General features: G+C 46.3%; 1 protein-coding gene across 1 annotated transcript; it reads left to right on the forward strand.

Moving 5' to 3' along the window:
* The first annotated feature begins 10 nt into the window (after positions 1–10).
* On the forward strand, positions 11–18,316 carry LOC120844737. The gene is made up of 6 exons (XM_040216661.1): positions 11–199; positions 288–358; positions 8,293–8,431; positions 14,489–14,586; positions 16,208–16,439; positions 18,165–18,316. The coding sequence occupies exons 2-6, from the start codon at positions 302–304 to the stop codon at positions 18,266–18,268; spliced, it is 630 nt and encodes a 209-aa protein (XP_040072595.1). The 5' UTR covers positions 11–199; positions 288–301; the 3' UTR covers positions 18,269–18,316.
* Positions 18,317–18,625: the final 309 nt, after the last annotated feature.

Consider the following 18,625-nt stretch of genomic DNA (forward strand, 5'->3'; position numbering starts at 1 on the left):
GCTAAAATGAGCCACCTTTTAGTTAGGTGGGTAAATACCGGAAGGACTCGCGTGTATGATGTAGTTAGCCTAAGGGACTTGGTAGATACTAAAATAGGCGCATTAATTTTGCAAAATTCGAGGGATTCGAATATATTCAACAAAGAAGTACAAGTCAGGTGGGAGGGAGAAAAACACCCAGCGAGGATCGTGGCTATCGGTAAGTTCGCTCCGTTTCTTTACTAAATTAAGTTGTAATCCTCATAATTTGTTAGCCTTCAATTTCATTTTTTTTTCTCTTTGAACAGGTAGCCCCGCGCAGATGGAAAAGAAATGCAAGCTAATGATCAAAGGAGCTTGCAATGGAGCCGGTGACCAGGTAGTACGTATGCACGTCACTTATATCCGTCAGATATTTGCTTTGATGTTAACGGGTTCCGAGTCCCACCAGAAAGAGAGAGGGACGGAGGATATAAGCGCGGCTTCCTAATTTAAATGTTGTCTAAACAAAAAAAAACAAAAACAAAAAAAAAAATGAAATCAACAAGAATAGCGTTTCTTTTTTTCAAGATGCAACTATCATTTTGTAACTTCAGCACTGGTAATTTCAGTTTCAATTATCCCAGGTCGAGAACTATACTTCATTTCAGCTTAAGTCCAGATGCAGCCGATGCTACAAGCGCAAGCTCCTGGCTTTCAGCGTCGCTGCCAAGCATGCGCGCTTGTCCTGTACAAGCACTGCTCAGGGCCACATGCTCGTGATTGTAGCTTTGGCTGCTTCTGGGCTTAAGCTGAAACGAAGTATAGGGAAGGTCTGTGGCTGTAACGAACCATACAAAAATTCCCAGTGTGCACAGTGCTATTCTTGGGTACTATCAGGTTCGAATGAACTACAAACAGCAGAGTGTGTGGCCAATGATACATGCTGCACCTCCTGTAGGCTTCTGTAGACTGATAAGACAGGTAAAACTGCGTGTTGGAGGGTAGGGCGCTGCATTGGTGGGCTCCCCACTCCAATGGGTTTGACCCTTACTCAGCACAACCCAAGCTTCAATGCTGTGCCGGTGATGCGCTGGAACTTCCGTCATAGCTTAGAGGTCGCTGCAAGCGTAGAACTGCCTGCTTGAATCGTTCGTCAGGCCGAACAAGTGTCAGCCACCCTGAGCACTCGGGAAAACGAATGGGCCCGTGTTTCCTTGCGGTGGACTTCCTGGGTGGCGAGGTCTATGGCCGTCTTTCCAAGAAGCCATTCTGCACAGAACAAAGTGTTGAAACAACACGAAACGAACAAATACTCTGCCGCAGATTGTGGTAGTGGCCATAGCCTCCACTGCAAAATTGCTTGCCGACGGGTTCGTGTACCGTGCGGCTAACTCGGCGAGTCTGCATCCCGGAGCTCGCTCCTGGGTCGCCAGGAACGGGATTTCCTGTGTCCTGCCACAACCTCATGTTAATCATCTTCCCCATTGTGACGGTAGTATCCCTTCAAGTCAGCGATGCGAACCGGGCCAGACTCCTTGTTTGAATCTCGCCGAGTAAGTCTAGAAGTAAGACACGACGCTCGCGTCTTCACCGCATTCGGGCCCCCTCAACTCGTAACTAGCGATGCGGCAAAACCACTAGCTGCCTTGCTCAGAGGGTGAGTTTCCTTCAGGACTAGGTAATGATGGTGTAAACCAAGTCCATCTGTTGCACAAGCGAAGGAATCGAAAGCCCGAGGTGGGATTGCCATATACCCTACCTGCAGTGGCGTTACAAGGGGGGGGGGGGGGGGGGCGGACCACCCCGGGTGCCGCGCTCGGGGGTGTCGCGGAGGGGGGAAGGGGGGGGGGAGTCGCGGCGGGCTACCGCCCCGCGTGCTGCTGACCCTCGTGACGCCACTGCCTACCTGCACTCCACAACGGCCGCGTATACCGCGTGCGACTCGATGTAAGCATCTGCGTCTGATATCTATCGCGGTCAAGTGAGACGAAGACGAGGCTCAAGAAGAGCACGTGCGCGCCCGTCTGGTCACACTCCGATTCCAAAACGCCATGAGCAATGGCTCGCTTCTTTCCGACTTGAACTGTACATAGTGTAAATAAACGCAGATTTAAAATACAAAACGCCATTGCTCATGGCGTTTTCGAATCGGAGTGTGACCGCTATCGCGGGTGCGCGAATGCTCTTTTCGAGCCTCTTCTTCGTCTTGCTTGACCGCGATATATGTCAGTGTCCCATTCCTTCTACGTGCAACGAGCTCTAGGAACTGATCGGTCCTTGGAGGGGGCGGCAGCTCAGCAAGCAAGCCCGCTTGAACCGTTTGCGCCTTAAGGCAAGCTGGACAGCTACAAGCCCACCTAAATGTCTACCGCCTCATCCCTGACAAGGTCATGGCGCGACATAACTAATGAAAAGTCTTGCTGTCACTGCCACGACCGGCCAGAGTGAAGTCAGAAAAGTATTCTATAAATCTCCTTCTTAGCTTTTTAGGAACGACCCACCTGAAGGGAGAAGTGTTCCTCTGCCCATCGTTGATTGTTGGGATGACGCGAAGCAAAAAGCCGTCTTGGCCCAGCAAATACAAATTGTAGTACTCATTAATTCGCCTGCCAGCTTTTCCGGTGTCAACTGCTTCTGCTACGAGTTCTGGCTGTTTCCCCTCCTGCCAGTCGTTATCCTGTCTTCCAGCAAACATGCGGTGCCACTCCTCTGCCTCCGAAGACAACTTTCTTACATCTTACCAATGCTCCTCGCCACCACCCCGGTTGTATCACCTCCTCCCAACCACTATTTTGGGGTGCTGGAGAGAGTGCGTCCTCAACCTCGTTTTTCGTGTCCTTTCGGTTTTGACACGAGGAGACACCTGCTGAGCTCTCCTGTGTGACAAGTTGCCAAAATTCCAACAGACTTTGTCTAACGGGCATCGTTAGCGTTAGTGGACAACCCGCTCAATGAATCCGTGGGACTTCCTGAAGACGACTAGAAGCAGAGACATACCGACTGGGCCCCACATTGGATGCGCCAGTTGTAGTCTTCTTTTTGTGATCTCGCTCTATAAGAATCGCTCCCTATCGGTATTCACTTCGTTCATCTCCCAGGGAGTGACACGAGACAATGAGATGACAGCGAATGGGTTTACTGTACTTCCTTATTGCCCATCGTTCAGAGCCGGCAGTCCGGGTCCGTTGACCCTTGTTGTTGCCCTTAGTTCAGAGCTCGCAGTCGGAGTCCGTGTCCAGGCCTGCGAATCGTCTTTCCCACGCCAGGGCTGGATTGGCCAGCTGTTCTGGGCTATCATGGCCCGAGTCTCACCGCGCCGCTGTGAACACACCGGGATCGTCATGGCCCAGGTTGGTATGGCCAGGGCTCGCCGTTCCCACCGGTCCTAGTCGGAACCTCGCTTGTGGACCGCTCCGGGGTTGCCATGGGGCAGACCAGCCAGACCGGCCCCGTCATTCCTGCCCTGCCTTCCCCAGCCTCGATCGGCACGCTCTGTCTGGCGCCAGCTCGTGTCTTCTCGGCCGACCGCCTGTCACGTGCCCTCCACCCCGTCTTCCACGCTAGTCTCCTACAACGTGTGTGTTTGTGGAGCATGACCGCAGCGTCCTGCTCTCTCGTAACTTGTGCAGTACATTTTTTTGCTGTAATGTGCGTTGTGATTTCCTTGTGAACAGTATAGCAAAAACTGTACAACACTTGAGGCAGGAGAACAAGAGGGAACCTAACATGGCTGTTGACATCTAAATGAAGTCAATTACTTGGCAAACTTTTATATATCGGCTCCCAGCGTGTGGCGCTGGTATTGGAAAAATTCAGGTACACCAGCTTCTGCATTCACAAAACGTTTTAGCAAAGTTCAGTAACGTTATCATTGACAAGTCACATTTTGCTGGCAGTTTGTTTGTGCAGCGAAGACCTGGGGAGCTTGATTAACAGCAGTTATCACAACCATGCAGATGTCCTTGTGAAGGACTGCGAGTGCATGGCTGCTGCAAAATAGTGAAACAGCGTGGATGGAAAATAGCATGTATATTGCCAGAGAGCCTCTGTACAAAAAAAAAATAATGAACAGATAGCGAACACAAATGCTGCAATCGACAAAAGCAAATGCCTCAACCCCACTGTGTAAGAAAAAAAAAAATTCTGCACAAGTTCGGAGGGAGCATAATGCTGCAATCATGTTCCGCTGACACTCGCGCGCAGCAAGCAGCTTGCTCCTGCTGCAAGCAGCAAGCTTCGTAGCGTGGCTCGTGCCGAGCCAAGGAGAGTGGCTGAGCAGCGTCGAAGCTTGGGTAGTGCTGGGCGAGGGTCAAACACACTGGATTACGACGCACCCCCTTGCACCGTGCTGCTCTCCACCCCACAGTTTTATCAGTTTCCAAAGGCCTCCAGGAGGTGCCGCATGTGTTGACGGCCATGCAACTCCGCTGTTTGCTTTTCATTCGAACCCGATAGTACCTGCATGTCATTCTGGACGTATGCTTGAATTCCCCAAAGTGAACATTCTATATATGTAAGCAAAATAATGTGCTTTTTAATTTGCTGTGGTTGCTCCACATCAAGATTTATGGTTAAAAAGACAGAAGGGCGGGCTAGCGAATCAGCGGGGCAAATTAATTTTTGGAACAATTTATCTGTAGGGTGTATTCAGGTGTGGTTTAGGAGAGGTGTGTTCTGGGAACTGCACCATCTTTGTGTCTGCGATGGCAGACAGCTACGCCGCCGTGCAGCCCCACTGTTTGGCGATTCTTCCTGTGACACCCCGCACGAGCGATGGACGCTCTACGCAGCTGCGGTGCATATTCGCAACTCCAGTGCGCCGCTCGCTCTCCCGCGGACGAACGGAGAACCAGAGGAGCGGGGACGGCAGCGGTGGTGGCGGCGCGGAAATGGTGGCAGGGACTGTCGGCCTTTATGCGTGAAGCCCTTTTAACGAAAATAGTGAGCGCGTTGAAAAAGGTATTCTCGTGCTCCGCCTTGCAACAGCCTTGCACGAAGGACCGGGATGTCTAATTTCATTAGGGACCTTTCGTGTATCGCATACGCTGCGGATTTCTGGTCTTGTGCATGGCCGCCAGCTCAGTCTGTGTTCAGCGTGACGGAAAACGCTACCGCTAATAATGAAGAACTTTATAGTAAGGTATATGAATAGTCTATTCTTTGCCATAAGTAGGAGAAAACTCGTCGCGCAACGGTATATCGATCAATACACATCGGGAATGGGTTTGCGTTTTAAGACCGTTACAAGGAACATGACCATTTATTCCAAGCACTTTAAAAAGACAGAATACCTGTACTTGCTTTCAGGTAATTACAAAGCAAATAAAGAAATGCTCGAAGAATTTCAAGCGCGTCTGTGTTGGCCAGCCGTTTGTGAGGAGAGCTTAGAACGCGCAGTTTTGGGCAGAGGGCCCGCAATGTTGCAAATAACACGGTACGAAAAATGTATGGTATATTAAAATATTTATTTTTGATAGAGCAATAAATAAAACCCCTAAACACGCCGATTATGTTAATAGGCATTTTTTGCATAGCGTACAACACCCCTAAACTTCAGTTGGACGTGCAGCGCACTGACGTTCAACCGGTGCTACCAACTTTCACAAGCGGCTTAATGGCGAGTTGTGCAACTTATTAAAATAGCTTAAGTAAGTGTAAATGACCATAAAAAAAAAAATGTAATCAGGTTTTTTAGGCTTTACTGCAAAACCTCAATGTCTTTTTTTTTTTGGTATTCTTTGATGCATACTTTACCTGTTTAATATCATATTGCGCCGCCATCAAGCCTCTCGTAAAAGTTGGGGCCGTCAGTTTGACGTCGGAGGTCTGCACGGCGAACTGAAGTTTTGGAATGTGGTATATATAACAAGAAGTGTACGGACTACAACATTTTTTTTTAGAGTGATGAGCACGGCAACGCTTTTGGCGTGCACTGAAAATTGTGCTTTAAAGACGCAGCGCGAGCTTACGGTTGTAATGCTACACCGCACGTAACAAGCTTTCTATCAATAACAATAGAGCAGTTTGATTACGTGTTGCAATACACAAAAACAGGGACGGTGAGTTGCGAGTTGTGAGGCTGTGACGCGAAGACACCAATGCTGTGAACGCTGCTCTTCCGAAGCTTGACGGTCACCGTGCACGGCTCTCTTTTTAGAGCACTAATTGCCAGGCAAAGCGCAAACATATCTTCATCACCCTCAAAAATATTCGGCCAGAAACAGTAACGTGGCCAGTGCTAAAATGCGCTTGCTCACCTCAAAGCTTCGCAATTTGAAGTTTCTGCAACTTCTAAATAACAGCATGCTCCTTTTCCTAACGTGCATCGGCATCTCCGTCACCCTGACCGCTTCCCTAACCGCTTTGCATTTGTGGACAAATGGGTAAATTTTAGCGCGCTGAACAGCGTCGGCGATCAGGCGCACGGGATATCCTGGAAAATCTATCCCCGTCTTTCCGCCATCTTGGAACTACCGCCTCGCCACCTATAGGGCGTTGGAGTTGCGAATAGTTGTATAGTTGCGGCAACATGACAATGTTGTTTTCGGTAAGAAGTCCTTCACCGCTGGGCCCTTAAGGTGGACAGCAGACTGGAATGCAGACACTACGAGTAGATGGATCTGCAGCATCAATCCGTCTGGTAAACCGCCGAAATATCTCGTCTAAGACAGCAAGCTGCGGCCGCAGGTGAAAATGACTGACACCCAAATTTACCTGATTGTAAGGACAGGTTTTGTCCCGTGCCTGCAATTCTTTTAAACGGTCGTAACCTCTAGTGGATGGGTTCAGGAGTTGTCAGTGAAAGCAGTGAGTGCGGAGAGCGCAATCGTCGTCTCGCAGGGGAGGTTGACTTCTGATGATTTACTTCTAGAATGTGAATGCTTCTTTGATATGTCCAACTACAGAGTGTGCTCTGTTTTCTGTTTTTGGGCCTGCATCGGCGTAGTTTGCTTTTGGCAGGCATTAATTGTATTTCACATGCTTCAACAGCGGGCTAGGCCTGTCTTGCTAGTCAAGTTCAGTCGTGATTAAGGATAACTAAGATACCTGTATGCAAGCTTTTTACCGGAGGAGCAGTAGCAAACCAGCATGGAGATGATCCCATTCATAAGCATGTTTTCTTTTGAGTCATAGCAATCTCCAAGCTCTCTTTGGCTGGCGGTGATAAAAACAGCTGCATGACATATTCCACGAGGAGTTGAGTGTATCATGCTACTCAGTGCTGCGCGGTTCTTAGAGAGGCACTAAAGTGTGTTTTGAGATCCTCGTTTTAAGGTCATAACTCAATCTTCGAGCTCTGAGCATCCTAAAAAACCCGAAATTACATTCATGCGTGGCCAATTTGCATATTAAAAAGTAATAAAAGTTTGCAACACTTACCGTTGCTGCAGAATGACAGATGGCGCTACTGAACCTTCTTGTACATAGTCGACCGGCGCTCGTCAGCCACTTGCAAGCAACAAGTTGACGAGTGGCCGACCAGTCCCGCTCGTCCACGCGGGAACCCATCGCTTGCGAGTGACCGACGTGCGCCGTTTGTCGTTCGACCATATTTAGCAAGGTTTGGTAGCGCCATCTGTCATTCTGTGCCAACGGTAAGTGTCGGGACCTTTTACCGCTTTTTTAATATGCAAATTGACCGCGCATGAATGTAATTTCGAGTTTCTTAGGCTGCTTAGAGCTCATAGATTGAGTTATGACCATAAAAAGAGAATCTCAAAATGCACTTTAGTGCCCCATAAAGGGAACGATTAACCTTCTAAAAGTAAGTCGAGCAAAGATGTGCACATATTCCAGAGTCGGGGGGGCATCATAAGCCTGCCTCACCTGCGAGACTACAATCGCACACCCTGCATTCACTGCTTTCATTGACTCCTGGACCCGTCCACTTGTGGTTACAGGCATTAAAAGGGCTTGTGCGAGCGACAAAATTTGTCCTTGGGGTGACGTAAACCTGGATGTCTGTCATTTTCACTCACGGCTGCGGCTTGCTGTCTAGGATGAGATCTTTTGGCGGTGGACCGAACGAATCCACACCACAGATTTCAACCTTTTCCTCGTAGCGTCCGTATTCCCATTCACTGTCCGCCATAAGAGCCCAACAGTAAAGAACCGCTTACCGAAAATAACACTGTTATAGTGCCGCAGCTATACACTGCACCGTAACACTGCAGCTGTGTAGAGCGTCCGTTCCTTGTGCGGGGTCTCACCGGATGAACTGCTGGGCGGTGTGGGCTATCGCATACACACAGATGGCGCTGCTCCCAGAATGCACTACTTCTAAGCCGCGCGTGAGACACCTTATGTGAAGATTATTTTTTATTTTTTCAGGTGGATTATTGTGAGAACTGTGCTGCACTAGAGCAAGAGAAGAAATCCCTCAAGAGTGACATCGATCACCTCCAGGAGGAAAATGCGAGACTAAAAGCCATTGTGGACTATGTGACTTCACAAAGAGATGTAGTTGATGGTAAGTAAGGCTCTGCTTGTGCAAGTTAACTCGAGCCGGACACCTGCTAACGTGGGATATTTTACATGTAGTGACTACAGGGCAATGTGAACAATAGCTATGTTTAATCTATGTTAATCGGAAAAGGGCGGGAATTAAAACCTGACAGAAGCTTTCCTCTGGTGCCACGAGTTCCTCAAGTCGGATACCATTCTAATTCTTTGTGGTGTTGCAGTAAACAACCAGGCATGCAGCAGACATTTGATGTACAGGGGCCAACCAATTGATACTTTACGCTCATGTTACAAGTGAAAAAGAAAAAAAAAAAACAAAAAAACTAACCATCGGAGCATAAAAATGTATGCTTTTTGTGTGAGGTGCACAAGATTATTAGGTGCCGTAGAACACCAGCCCCTTGCTCTAGATCCTTTTTGACCTCTTTTTGTTAACTTTTTGCCCTTTCAAAATGCATTGCAAGAGGACCTAACCATGCACCCAATCTTCGAACACTGTCGTGACCTTCTGCTATAGTCACCGTCACCATGGCAATGGATCGCTACTTGAATGGACGCATGCTGGCACTATTTTCCCAGCTGTTCTTTTGCTGAAATCACCGCTTGTCAACTTTGGTTGCTGGTTTGCCTTGCTTGGAGAATCTGGTGGCCATGGTTCATTCTATAGACCAACATGCGGCTCTGATGTCATGCCTCTGCGGTGGTGCTGTTGTCGCCACGGCACATGCACAGAAGCTTCAGCTCACGCGAATCTGGTTTCTGCGCTCGCACAGTGCCCACACCTGGTCTGGGCAAATGCGGGCTTGTATGTAAACAGTGTGTCGGTCTATAAGCATGGCTTTCTGACAGGCTGCGCTACGCTCGGTTGCCCCCTGCTTTGCTACGCTCTACTCGGGGAGTCTAATATAATCACAGCCTTGAGCTTGTGTCTAGCCTCGTCAAAACCGCCAAAGGTCCGGAGCTAGGCTACTATATGAAGTGAAAACTAAGAGAGAACGCTGGCAGCCGATTTGATTGCTTCCATCCGAGGCAACCGCCGTCTGCTATAATCACCACTTCGTTTTCCTCAGACGGTGGTCGAACAAAGGGTGTTAAGGCGCTGTTATATTTTGACGTATGGCGCGCGCAAGCGAGCACTGTCTAAAGTCTGTTCCATCATGCTGGTTGCACCGTGCAAGCCAGAAACCTCTTCTGTCTACACTCCAACTTTTCCTATGGCGCGTTGCTACCAGGCGCATGCGCATGCTACCTCGAGCGTCCACATTTTTTGTTCCTACGATGCGCCGGTGTCTGGCCTTTGGCGAGCGCGCACACAATGCATGCTGGGAGGTTGATCCTGTGGTTTTGGCGCGGCCGGCGCGAGATGGCTCCACTCGCATTCTGTGCCGGCGTCGCCCATGCACGCCGAATGCTGCCAGTCGTGTCAGCTGCGTCAAGGCTTTGGACTCTGGAGTGGCTGGCTTTCACCAACGCAACGTCCCCATGCCGCATGCGCTCCCCCGTCTGTTTTGTTGGAGTATAACAGTGCCTTTAATGGTTGGAGGCTTTGGACGCTTGGCTCCTGCGTGCATACATTTGGCAAACTCCTTGTTGCCATGATGATGGTAGCCTAGCAGAATACTTTATAGTGAGGAAGATTACGGTGTTATTCTGGGATCCGGGGCACTCTCAGGCTGCTTCTTGGGCCGAGAACTAAATTTCTTTAATGCCTATTATTTTAATGGGCCTTACACGAAAAACCGGTTTTTAGTTGTGTTTAATATGGTGTTTTGAGAACTTGATAAAGTATCGGTGTGTTAAGGGACGGCGGTCTGAGTTTGTACAGGGGAGCGCTGACTAGAGCACTAAAAATCCCACATGCAGTGCTTGTGGCATCATAAGCTGTCTGGATCGAAGTTGCAACGAACCACTATTATTTCTTCAATTTTGGGGGTGGCTAGGTGTCAGGTGCCATCAGGACACCTGTGCAACAGGTCTAGGACGAGTTACCCTAAACAAAATAAACCAAAAAATGGTTTGGGGGCTTTGCTTTCCTGGAGAGGCAAGCACAAATACAAGTCAGTGCTAAGGTAGTGAAGGACGGTCAACCAGAGTAAGGCAGCAGTGCACCAACAAAATCTGTTAGCCCAAGATGCACTGTTAGTGTGCGGCTTATTGATGCTGCAAATCTTCCCTTGCATCTGCGTAAAATCATGGCCGGTAATCCTCATCTTGCTCCCAATGGCCTATCGTGCCAGGGATGGCCCACGTGGGATTGTTATCGCTTCGGCCAGCTTGTTTAAGGGGCCCTGCAAGGACGTTTTTACTGGTTTTTAATTTGCACCGAACCTGAGCGCACTGAACGGAGTAACTTAATGAAACTTTTTTTTTTCTCGAATTTCGCTTTATTTGAAAAGATATAGGCAAAGTAAAATGACAAAAACAAGCAAAAAATAACCACCTTCATGACGTCCTTGGTTGCTTGAGTGGCTGTGAACTAGAGGATGGGCTGAGTGAGCTCAGCGAGCGCTCACGGCTGCCGCACTCCGTGGCGACGGCGCGAGAGGGCGCTACTAAAGCATGTTCTGGATAGACTGTACGCAGCAGTGGGCAGCCAGAGTAGCTTTCATTACATTTGCTGCGCAATTAAAAAATAATTCGGCATGACACTTCATTGGCCACAAACGACGGCAAACACGGGGTGAAGGTCAGTTCAGAATGGGAGACACTTCGCGCTGCCATACCGCGAAACGGCCAAACCGCAAGACAAAGCTGCTCGCCGAAGGCATTCGGAGCACTCAAAGCCGGTCGGATCCTCCAGTCCATACAACCGCAGCACCGCCGTGTACATCCGGGACTTTTCCGTGTCGGTGCCTGATCCCGCTACTCCTTTCTAGTATGTGTCTCCTTTTCCACCGCTTGGTGGCGGGTATGTCGTCGGGTCATTTCTTGTTTCCGTACTTTATAAACTGCTCTTGTTTCTTTTCTGATCTAAAATACTGAACAAAAACTACTTTTATAAGTAAATCAAATAATTTGCGCCACTTATATTTTGTATTTCGACTAAAAAGAAGCTTTTAGCGGCTCTGACCAGTAGTAAGCCCAGCACCAAAGACGTCACATATCGCGTGCTTCCGGTACCGCGGGTCGCCCCCGTTGGTGGAGGAGGTGTTTCCGTGTCGTCCGGTTAAAACATGATGCACTGATATTTAGTTACTCTGTCCGTGCCCGCTGACTTGCCCAAACCCCAAGAGACGTGGAAACCGCAAAAAAGGTAGACGCTTAAATGTGATTGCAGGGCCCCTTTAAGCTGTACTAGCTCATTCTGTCCTCGCTATAAGTCCCCGCCCTTAAAAAGCCTCTGACACGGGAAAAAAAATGTTTTACATGCTAGGTGCTAAATTGTGTGTCAGAACATCCCCAAACATTTGTGTCACTCTAGAGTTGTGCAGTTCTTATTTTTATTATTATGAAAATATGAAGTCCAATTCAAAACGCCCGCCAGTTCAGTGTGACCTAACATTGCACCACAAAATGTCGGGGCGGTCAGAAGGAAGGAATCGACCGACGTCACTAAAAGTGGGTTCGCCGGAAGTCACGCGAGTTTCACTTCACATGTCCTCCGCGACCGCACCAAAGACTTTAGTTTTATTTTTGTTATTTTGGTCTTCTCCACGAGCGATTGTAGAAAAGAAAGATTCAGTTAAACTGGCGGGCACTTTGATTAGGACTTCATATTTCTGGTTTCTATGGAAAAACTGCACGACTCTAGAGAAACTATTTTTTGGTGATGTCTGATACACCATTCTAATGCCTAGCATGAAAAATGTTTTTTTTCTTTTACATGTCCGTTTTTTTGTAGGAGTCATAAAACTATTTTTTTTTACTTGCACTAAACACCACATAGAATTGCTCTCTAACATAATTAACTCAATAAACATGCCTTAGTTTTTTATTCTAGCCAATAGCTATTTCCAAAAAGAAATTGAGAAATATGAGCATCTTTAATTCCCTTAACTTGAAGCCAGAAAAAGCGGCCACGGGGCCTGATGCCTATCTTATGCAGCCAACATTAATCATAGCCACGCGCTGAGGCTGGCAAAGTAGAGGACGCGTGCTATGCTCCAGGCATTGTTAGAGTTCGGCTATTCTTGTCACCGCAGTCATTGGGCATAAACCACTACCCGATTGTTCGCAGAGGCATTGATTCTTGCAAGCCGAAGTCAAGTGCTCGCGCAGTGCTCGTTCCAATCTATAAGCCGCACTCGACTGTCGTCAGAATGGTGATTTTGCTCCTACAATTACATGTCAAGCTTTGCAAAGGCAAGACTGAAAGAAATAGTCTTCTTCTATCTTTGCAATTTCACCACAACAAAGAAGCTTTCGAATGAGTGGCAGTTTGTACGAGTATACTTGGGCCAGACTAGGACCAGTATGCCTCTGCAACGTCATGAACATTCCAACCCGATATTGTTTCATGATGCCTTTAAAGAACTCCGCAAATTTTTCATATTCACAGATGTGCTTCGAACTCGGCTCAGGACATCAATAGACACAGCTGAATTTGCAGACCGAATATAATGTTGAACACAGCTGAATTAGTAACCCAAATTTTATGTCAAAATGCCACTTTGTTGCAGTGTCATTGAATCTCCTAATGTGGTCGTCACCCATTTTTCAGACTGAAAATCTCAACTGACTACATTAAAAAAATGACGTTGGCTATGGAAACAGTGTCACAGTTTGGGCTGTGGAATTTGTTTCCAGCTGGGTACCAAGAAGTTTGGTGGTGTGAAATTTATGCCGAAGACGACGCTTTCTCCAGCATACAAAGATGACACTCTCTGCCTGTGACGTCATGCCATTGGAAAGTGCGGTAAAATTTAAAGTTGGTTTTGGCATTGCACTTTTCTTAATAACTAATATTGATTTTGAGATGATATATACTTCGCTTGAGATAATATATAATTTGCTGCAAAGAGTGAAGCACAAGTATTCAGAAAAAGCAGCTGTCTGGATAGCTAAAACATTGTCATAGTTCCCTTTTAAAAACCATTGCATCTTGTGCACCTTACAAAATTCGAATTCCGAACGTGCATACTTGAAATTGGGCATGCAATGTCATTTTACATCTGCTCACTTGTGCGGTCACTCATAGGTGGTGTGCTTATTGCAAAAATTCTGGAAACACGACGGAGCAGGCCACGGGGAGCAGTACTGCTGCCGCAAAGATGAGCTTTGATAGGAAATAAAAACAGATGTCCAAGCCAATTTGCACTTTGGAATGCCATTAGATGCAGCCCATGGCTTACATCTTTCTAAAATGGGACAGTCAGCCACTTATTGATTGAAACCACATCTTTAAGCATAATAATTAAAATTGCTATATATTAGTTAACAATTAACTTAGCTGGATATTATTAATTTTCCTAAATGGACCTTTTGGGAGTGACCAATGAGACACTAACATTTCTTTGTGTGCCACATAGTTTTCATAGGAATTATTTATCCAGCATTCCATGAAACGGCCATATACCGTAAAGTCCTGAGAGATGCCCCACCCTCGAAAGATAGCCCATCCCTATTTTTGGTTTGATTTGCTATTTTCTTTTTAAACACCGAAACATAGCCCACTCCTAGTAATAGTAGTGTTGGGATCAATGATGGCCGCAGCGTAAATGCGGCTAGTTAGCTATGGCGGGATATAAGCAAACATTGCTGACTGGGGAGTACAGTCACCTTTGCTTTGTTGCCCCTCGCCACCGTAACAAGCTTGGAAGGGACACGACCTAAAAATAGCAATTTTTTATACTTTTCTTCATTGCACACCAAAAGTTAGCCCACACCATGTTTTCACCCGATTTTCTCTTCATGTTAGGTAGGCTATCTCGGGATTTTACAGTAGTTTGATGGTGTCACTTTCGTTTCAATGTCTGTCGTGAAATTTCATACAGATAATACATAACTTGTATTAAAGCAAGGCACTTAAGTGCAAACAGCATTGTGTTGCAAGTACCAGCATTTCTGTAATATGCTGCTATTGCCTTTTATTTGTGTGCGATTTATTTATTTTCTGATGTCCCAGAACTGACGATTGCGGTCCAGGACCTAAAGAACCTTCGTGAAGAGATGGAGGACGCTCGGGTGCAGAGAGCGCCTGAAAACCCTGGAGCCCAGGCAGAGGTATGTGAAAGTTCTTGAATATTTGGTGCAGAAATGTTATTGATAATGGACCTTTTGCAAAAACTGTAAAATGTGGTGCGTGAGGCACTGTGACACACCTGTTTGCCTCCTCCCTTGCTCCCGCTCCCCCTGGCACAGGAAAGAGCTACTGTTTCAAAATGGGTTTCGTTTTGAACGGCTTCTCTGAATATTTTCTCCAAATGTACTTCTGTTGTGCCATGTTAATTACTTGTTTTGAAGTGGTGGGAAAGCAATTTTTTTTTGGCAGGTCAGTTTACGAAGTTCAGTGTAGACATTCTCAACGAAACTGATGGAAATGGTAAAGTGTCCATCAGTTTTGTTGGGAATGTACCCCCCCCCCCCCCCAATTTTAATTTTAAAGGAAAAAGTATATTTGCTACATTTTACAGTCTCTTATCCAGGTTTGTATGAATGCCGAGCGAGCTCCGCATTTATACATGGTTGTTGTCGCAGCAAATGCCAGCTTGTGTGCAAGAAAGATCCCGAGCTTCGCAACGTCTATAGTCCGTTGCAACTTAAGAACAAAGGGCGAGGGTAAGACGGGCTGGGGAGGAGGAAGCAGACAGAGCGCAAAGGAGAGAAGGAGGTTTCCCTCTCTCTTCTCCAGCGTTCCGTCTGCTTCCTCCTCCCCGGCCCATCTTATCCTCGCCCTTTGTTCTTAGGTTGCAACTGACTATAGATTCTACACGCCTGCTCAACCAAATACTTCCAAATGCTAACAAAAATGGTAAAGTAGAAAAAAAATTTTTTAAAATCCTTTGGTGGATTCTTAGAGAATGCATTAGCATGACCCTTGGGAGACGCTAGGGCTGTCCCCTTCACTTTTCTGTATTGGCTTTCACTTTTGCTTCCTTTATTTTTTGCTGCACCTTTTTGGCTTCATTATGGGGCCAGCATTAGCATTTCCCAAAAGGGGATGTGTGTGGTGTTTCCCAAGGGTCATGCTAACACCTAAGGATCCGGCAATGGATCTTCCTTTATTTTCTTTTGCTGTCCACTTGGACCAGCACTAGTACTTGGTTCACCCTCCATTTTGTAGCACAAAGCAAGGCATACGCGCTCCGCACACCTGCAACTTCAGACTCGCCCCAGCATCTTCCGCCTTGTGACGACGCCTCCCTCTCGCCTTTGTCCTTCACTACTCTTCTCCTCCCTATGCGGTGCTCTTTCCTTTCCACTGTTTTGTCTACAGACGAACGCCATCAGCTTTTTCCTGTCATGTGGGTATTAATGCTAACGCAGTAATAAAGCATCTCCAGTGTATGGTGTAGGATTGCACTGGAGTGTGGAGATCTAGCCATTCATTCAATTTCAGAGGTAAAACATGGTCTGCCCAGGATGAAGGAACGTGAAATAATGCTTCGCTTAGTCCACGCTTTGCACACGATCTTGCAACATTTTTCTGGACGGGTCGATCAATGCCATGCCACTCGTTCTTTGGACAGCAAGTTTCCTGATTGCACTGTATGGATTGTTGCATGCCGGGATTTATGGAAGTGGTCAAAGGGACAATGATGTTGATGTTAGAATTAGCTTTAATAGGTGCTTTTTATCAACATATCAGACCTTGAGCGATGGAATTCACTCTGATTACTTACAGGGCAACGAAGACGAAGAAGATTTGGGGGGCATCAAGGTCAGCAGGGCTTTGCTGCTCCTTCTAGACATGGGTCCCACAAAATCACCAACAGTTTATGCCCGGGAGCTTCTAAGGTTGGTCTTCAGCTCGGAAGAGCTTGTCGGCAAATCAATCACGGGCAAGCAGTCCAACGCACACAAGGACAAGCCGGCCAAGCCACAGCTTGACCCAGTCCGGGTAAATGCTGTGATAAGTGAGTATGAATATCTGCAAGTTCTGTTATAGAAAGTGAGAGAATGCATTCAGCAAAATAAGTTTGAAAATTTTGGCTTGAATAAATCTTGAGGTTGAATCGAGAACAGTATACTCAATTGAAATCTCCTGCATACATTGAACACTGCAAAGGTGATTTCTTGATTTTTGTCTTCTCATGACTGCTACTTCTGCTAAATGAAACAGCTTTGACTGTTTTCTTGAGGGTCCACTTGAGCACTACATGTATGGAAAACCTGCATTTACTTTTAGATATTGCCAGCTGTCTAAATCCTGGCTCTGTTAGTTTGTGCCAACCAGGTCCCACCTGACCTTGCAGCAACCAAGCATGCACCCCTATTGTCTAAGCATCCTCTTCCTATTGTGATCTTGAACTATGGTTCTGCTTTTGATTGAGCCCCAGCCATATTTTCGTTTAATTTAGATTTTCTATGGAATAATTCTTTTTTTGGGTGGGAAAGTGTGGGGGGGGGGGGGGTATAGGACATGATCTGTACTTTACGGTAGGCTGACTGGACATGTATTTAGGCGTAGCATTGCCTCATGTTTAGAAATTACTTTCAAGTGCATTGCATACTTCTGACCACACAGTTTCAAAAACCTTCACTACTATATTATCCGAAGAGATGACCCATCCCCAAACAATAGCTCATCCTAATTTCTGGCATATTTTTTATGGCTAAAATTGAATTATCTTTTATACACTGGAAGTTAGCCTCACTCATTTTCATCTAGTATGCTCTGTTTTACTAGGTGAACTGTTTGATAATGCCATGATAATTTATTTAGAGATTATCAGCTCTTTCAAATTGAGCACTGCTCTATAGTCAGTGACTGGTTAAAAGTTCTCTGGCTGGGGAGGAGGAAGCAAACAGAAGAGAGGAGGAGGTTTCCTCCTCCCCCCAAGCATTTTGTTCGCTTCCTTTTCCCCTGCCCTCCTTTCCCTCTAAAACTTTTCTTAACCTGTAACTGACTATAGTATGACTGAGGTAAGTGTAGAATAGTTTTCTGTAAATATGGTACAAAATAACATGCATATTGTGGAGATTTTGTAAAGGTTTGACCTTTACAACAAACATTCACTGGCACTAGCTTGTGTGAGTTAAAAAAGTGCTGATGTCATGTTTATGTCAGATGTGCTGTGCAGTGGTTGGTCTTGAAATGCCATTTTAAGTAACCAAAATTCGGGGGGGGGGGAGGAAGGAGTGTGCTCAGTCTTTGTGAAATGACATATGCTGCACGTGGCTTCACCTCCGTCACTTAGCAAATAAGATGCCAGTGATGATCTTTAAAACTGGCAGACAGCACACTTGCTTAACAAATTTGTGTGTCTATCTGAACAGCCATGTTCTAGTCTAGTAGTCTGCAGCACCAATAAATAGTGCTTGAATACTTTTTTTTCTGGATAGTTTCAAATGCTTTCTTTTATTCTATTTCTATTTTTAGTAACTAGTAACATTTATTTTTAGACAGCACTTGAAAGATACTATCAAAATTCCTGGCCGTAAAACTATCATATGGTTAAACCACTTGTGGGACTGATTTTACGAGACGGAAAAGAGCCTCCATACGTCACTGACCGAGCCCATAACTAAATTGTCAACTGTTAAATAGAGCATTTTCCAATCTTTTAAAATCTATGCTCACAGGTAAATGTGTTTCTGAGATGCAAGTATTTTTGATATCTTCATGTCTGCGTTTGCAGGTTACACCTGCAAGAAGTTCAAGCTTCTCAAAGAAGGGCCAGTGAGGACGTCCTTGTCCTCGTTGCTAAACAAGGAGGCAAACAAGGAAAAACCTTGTGAATAAGTCTTTTTTTATCCTACAGTCCTTCGAATAAAGGTGACAAAAATATTACTTTTGTGTTTGTTTTTGTTACCTGGACGTTTCATATATAGCGTACCATAGAGAGGCGAACCAGCACAGGTTTTCAAAACGGGTTTGGAATACCAAAGCCTAAGGAAAAGGGGCAGCCAGCTAAGAGAACCTTAGGATGAGCCATACAAGACCATACACAAACTATACATGGTTAAAGAAACCAAAGAAAAATCCACAGGCAGCTATAGCTTGCTGGCTAAAGAGAGCCGTACAGTGAGCCATAAAAGATTCTTTAGAAGACCATACAAAAAGCAATAGACGGCTAAAGCAACCAAAGGAAAGTCTATA

The sequence above is a fragment of the Ixodes scapularis genome, unplaced genomic scaffold (assembly GCF_016920785.2).
Source record: "Ixodes scapularis isolate PalLabHiFi unplaced genomic scaffold, ASM1692078v2 PGA_scaffold4__175_contigs__length_147842914, whole genome shotgun sequence".
NCBI classification, from domain to species: Eukaryota; Metazoa; Arthropoda; class Arachnida; order Ixodida; family Ixodidae; genus Ixodes; species Ixodes scapularis.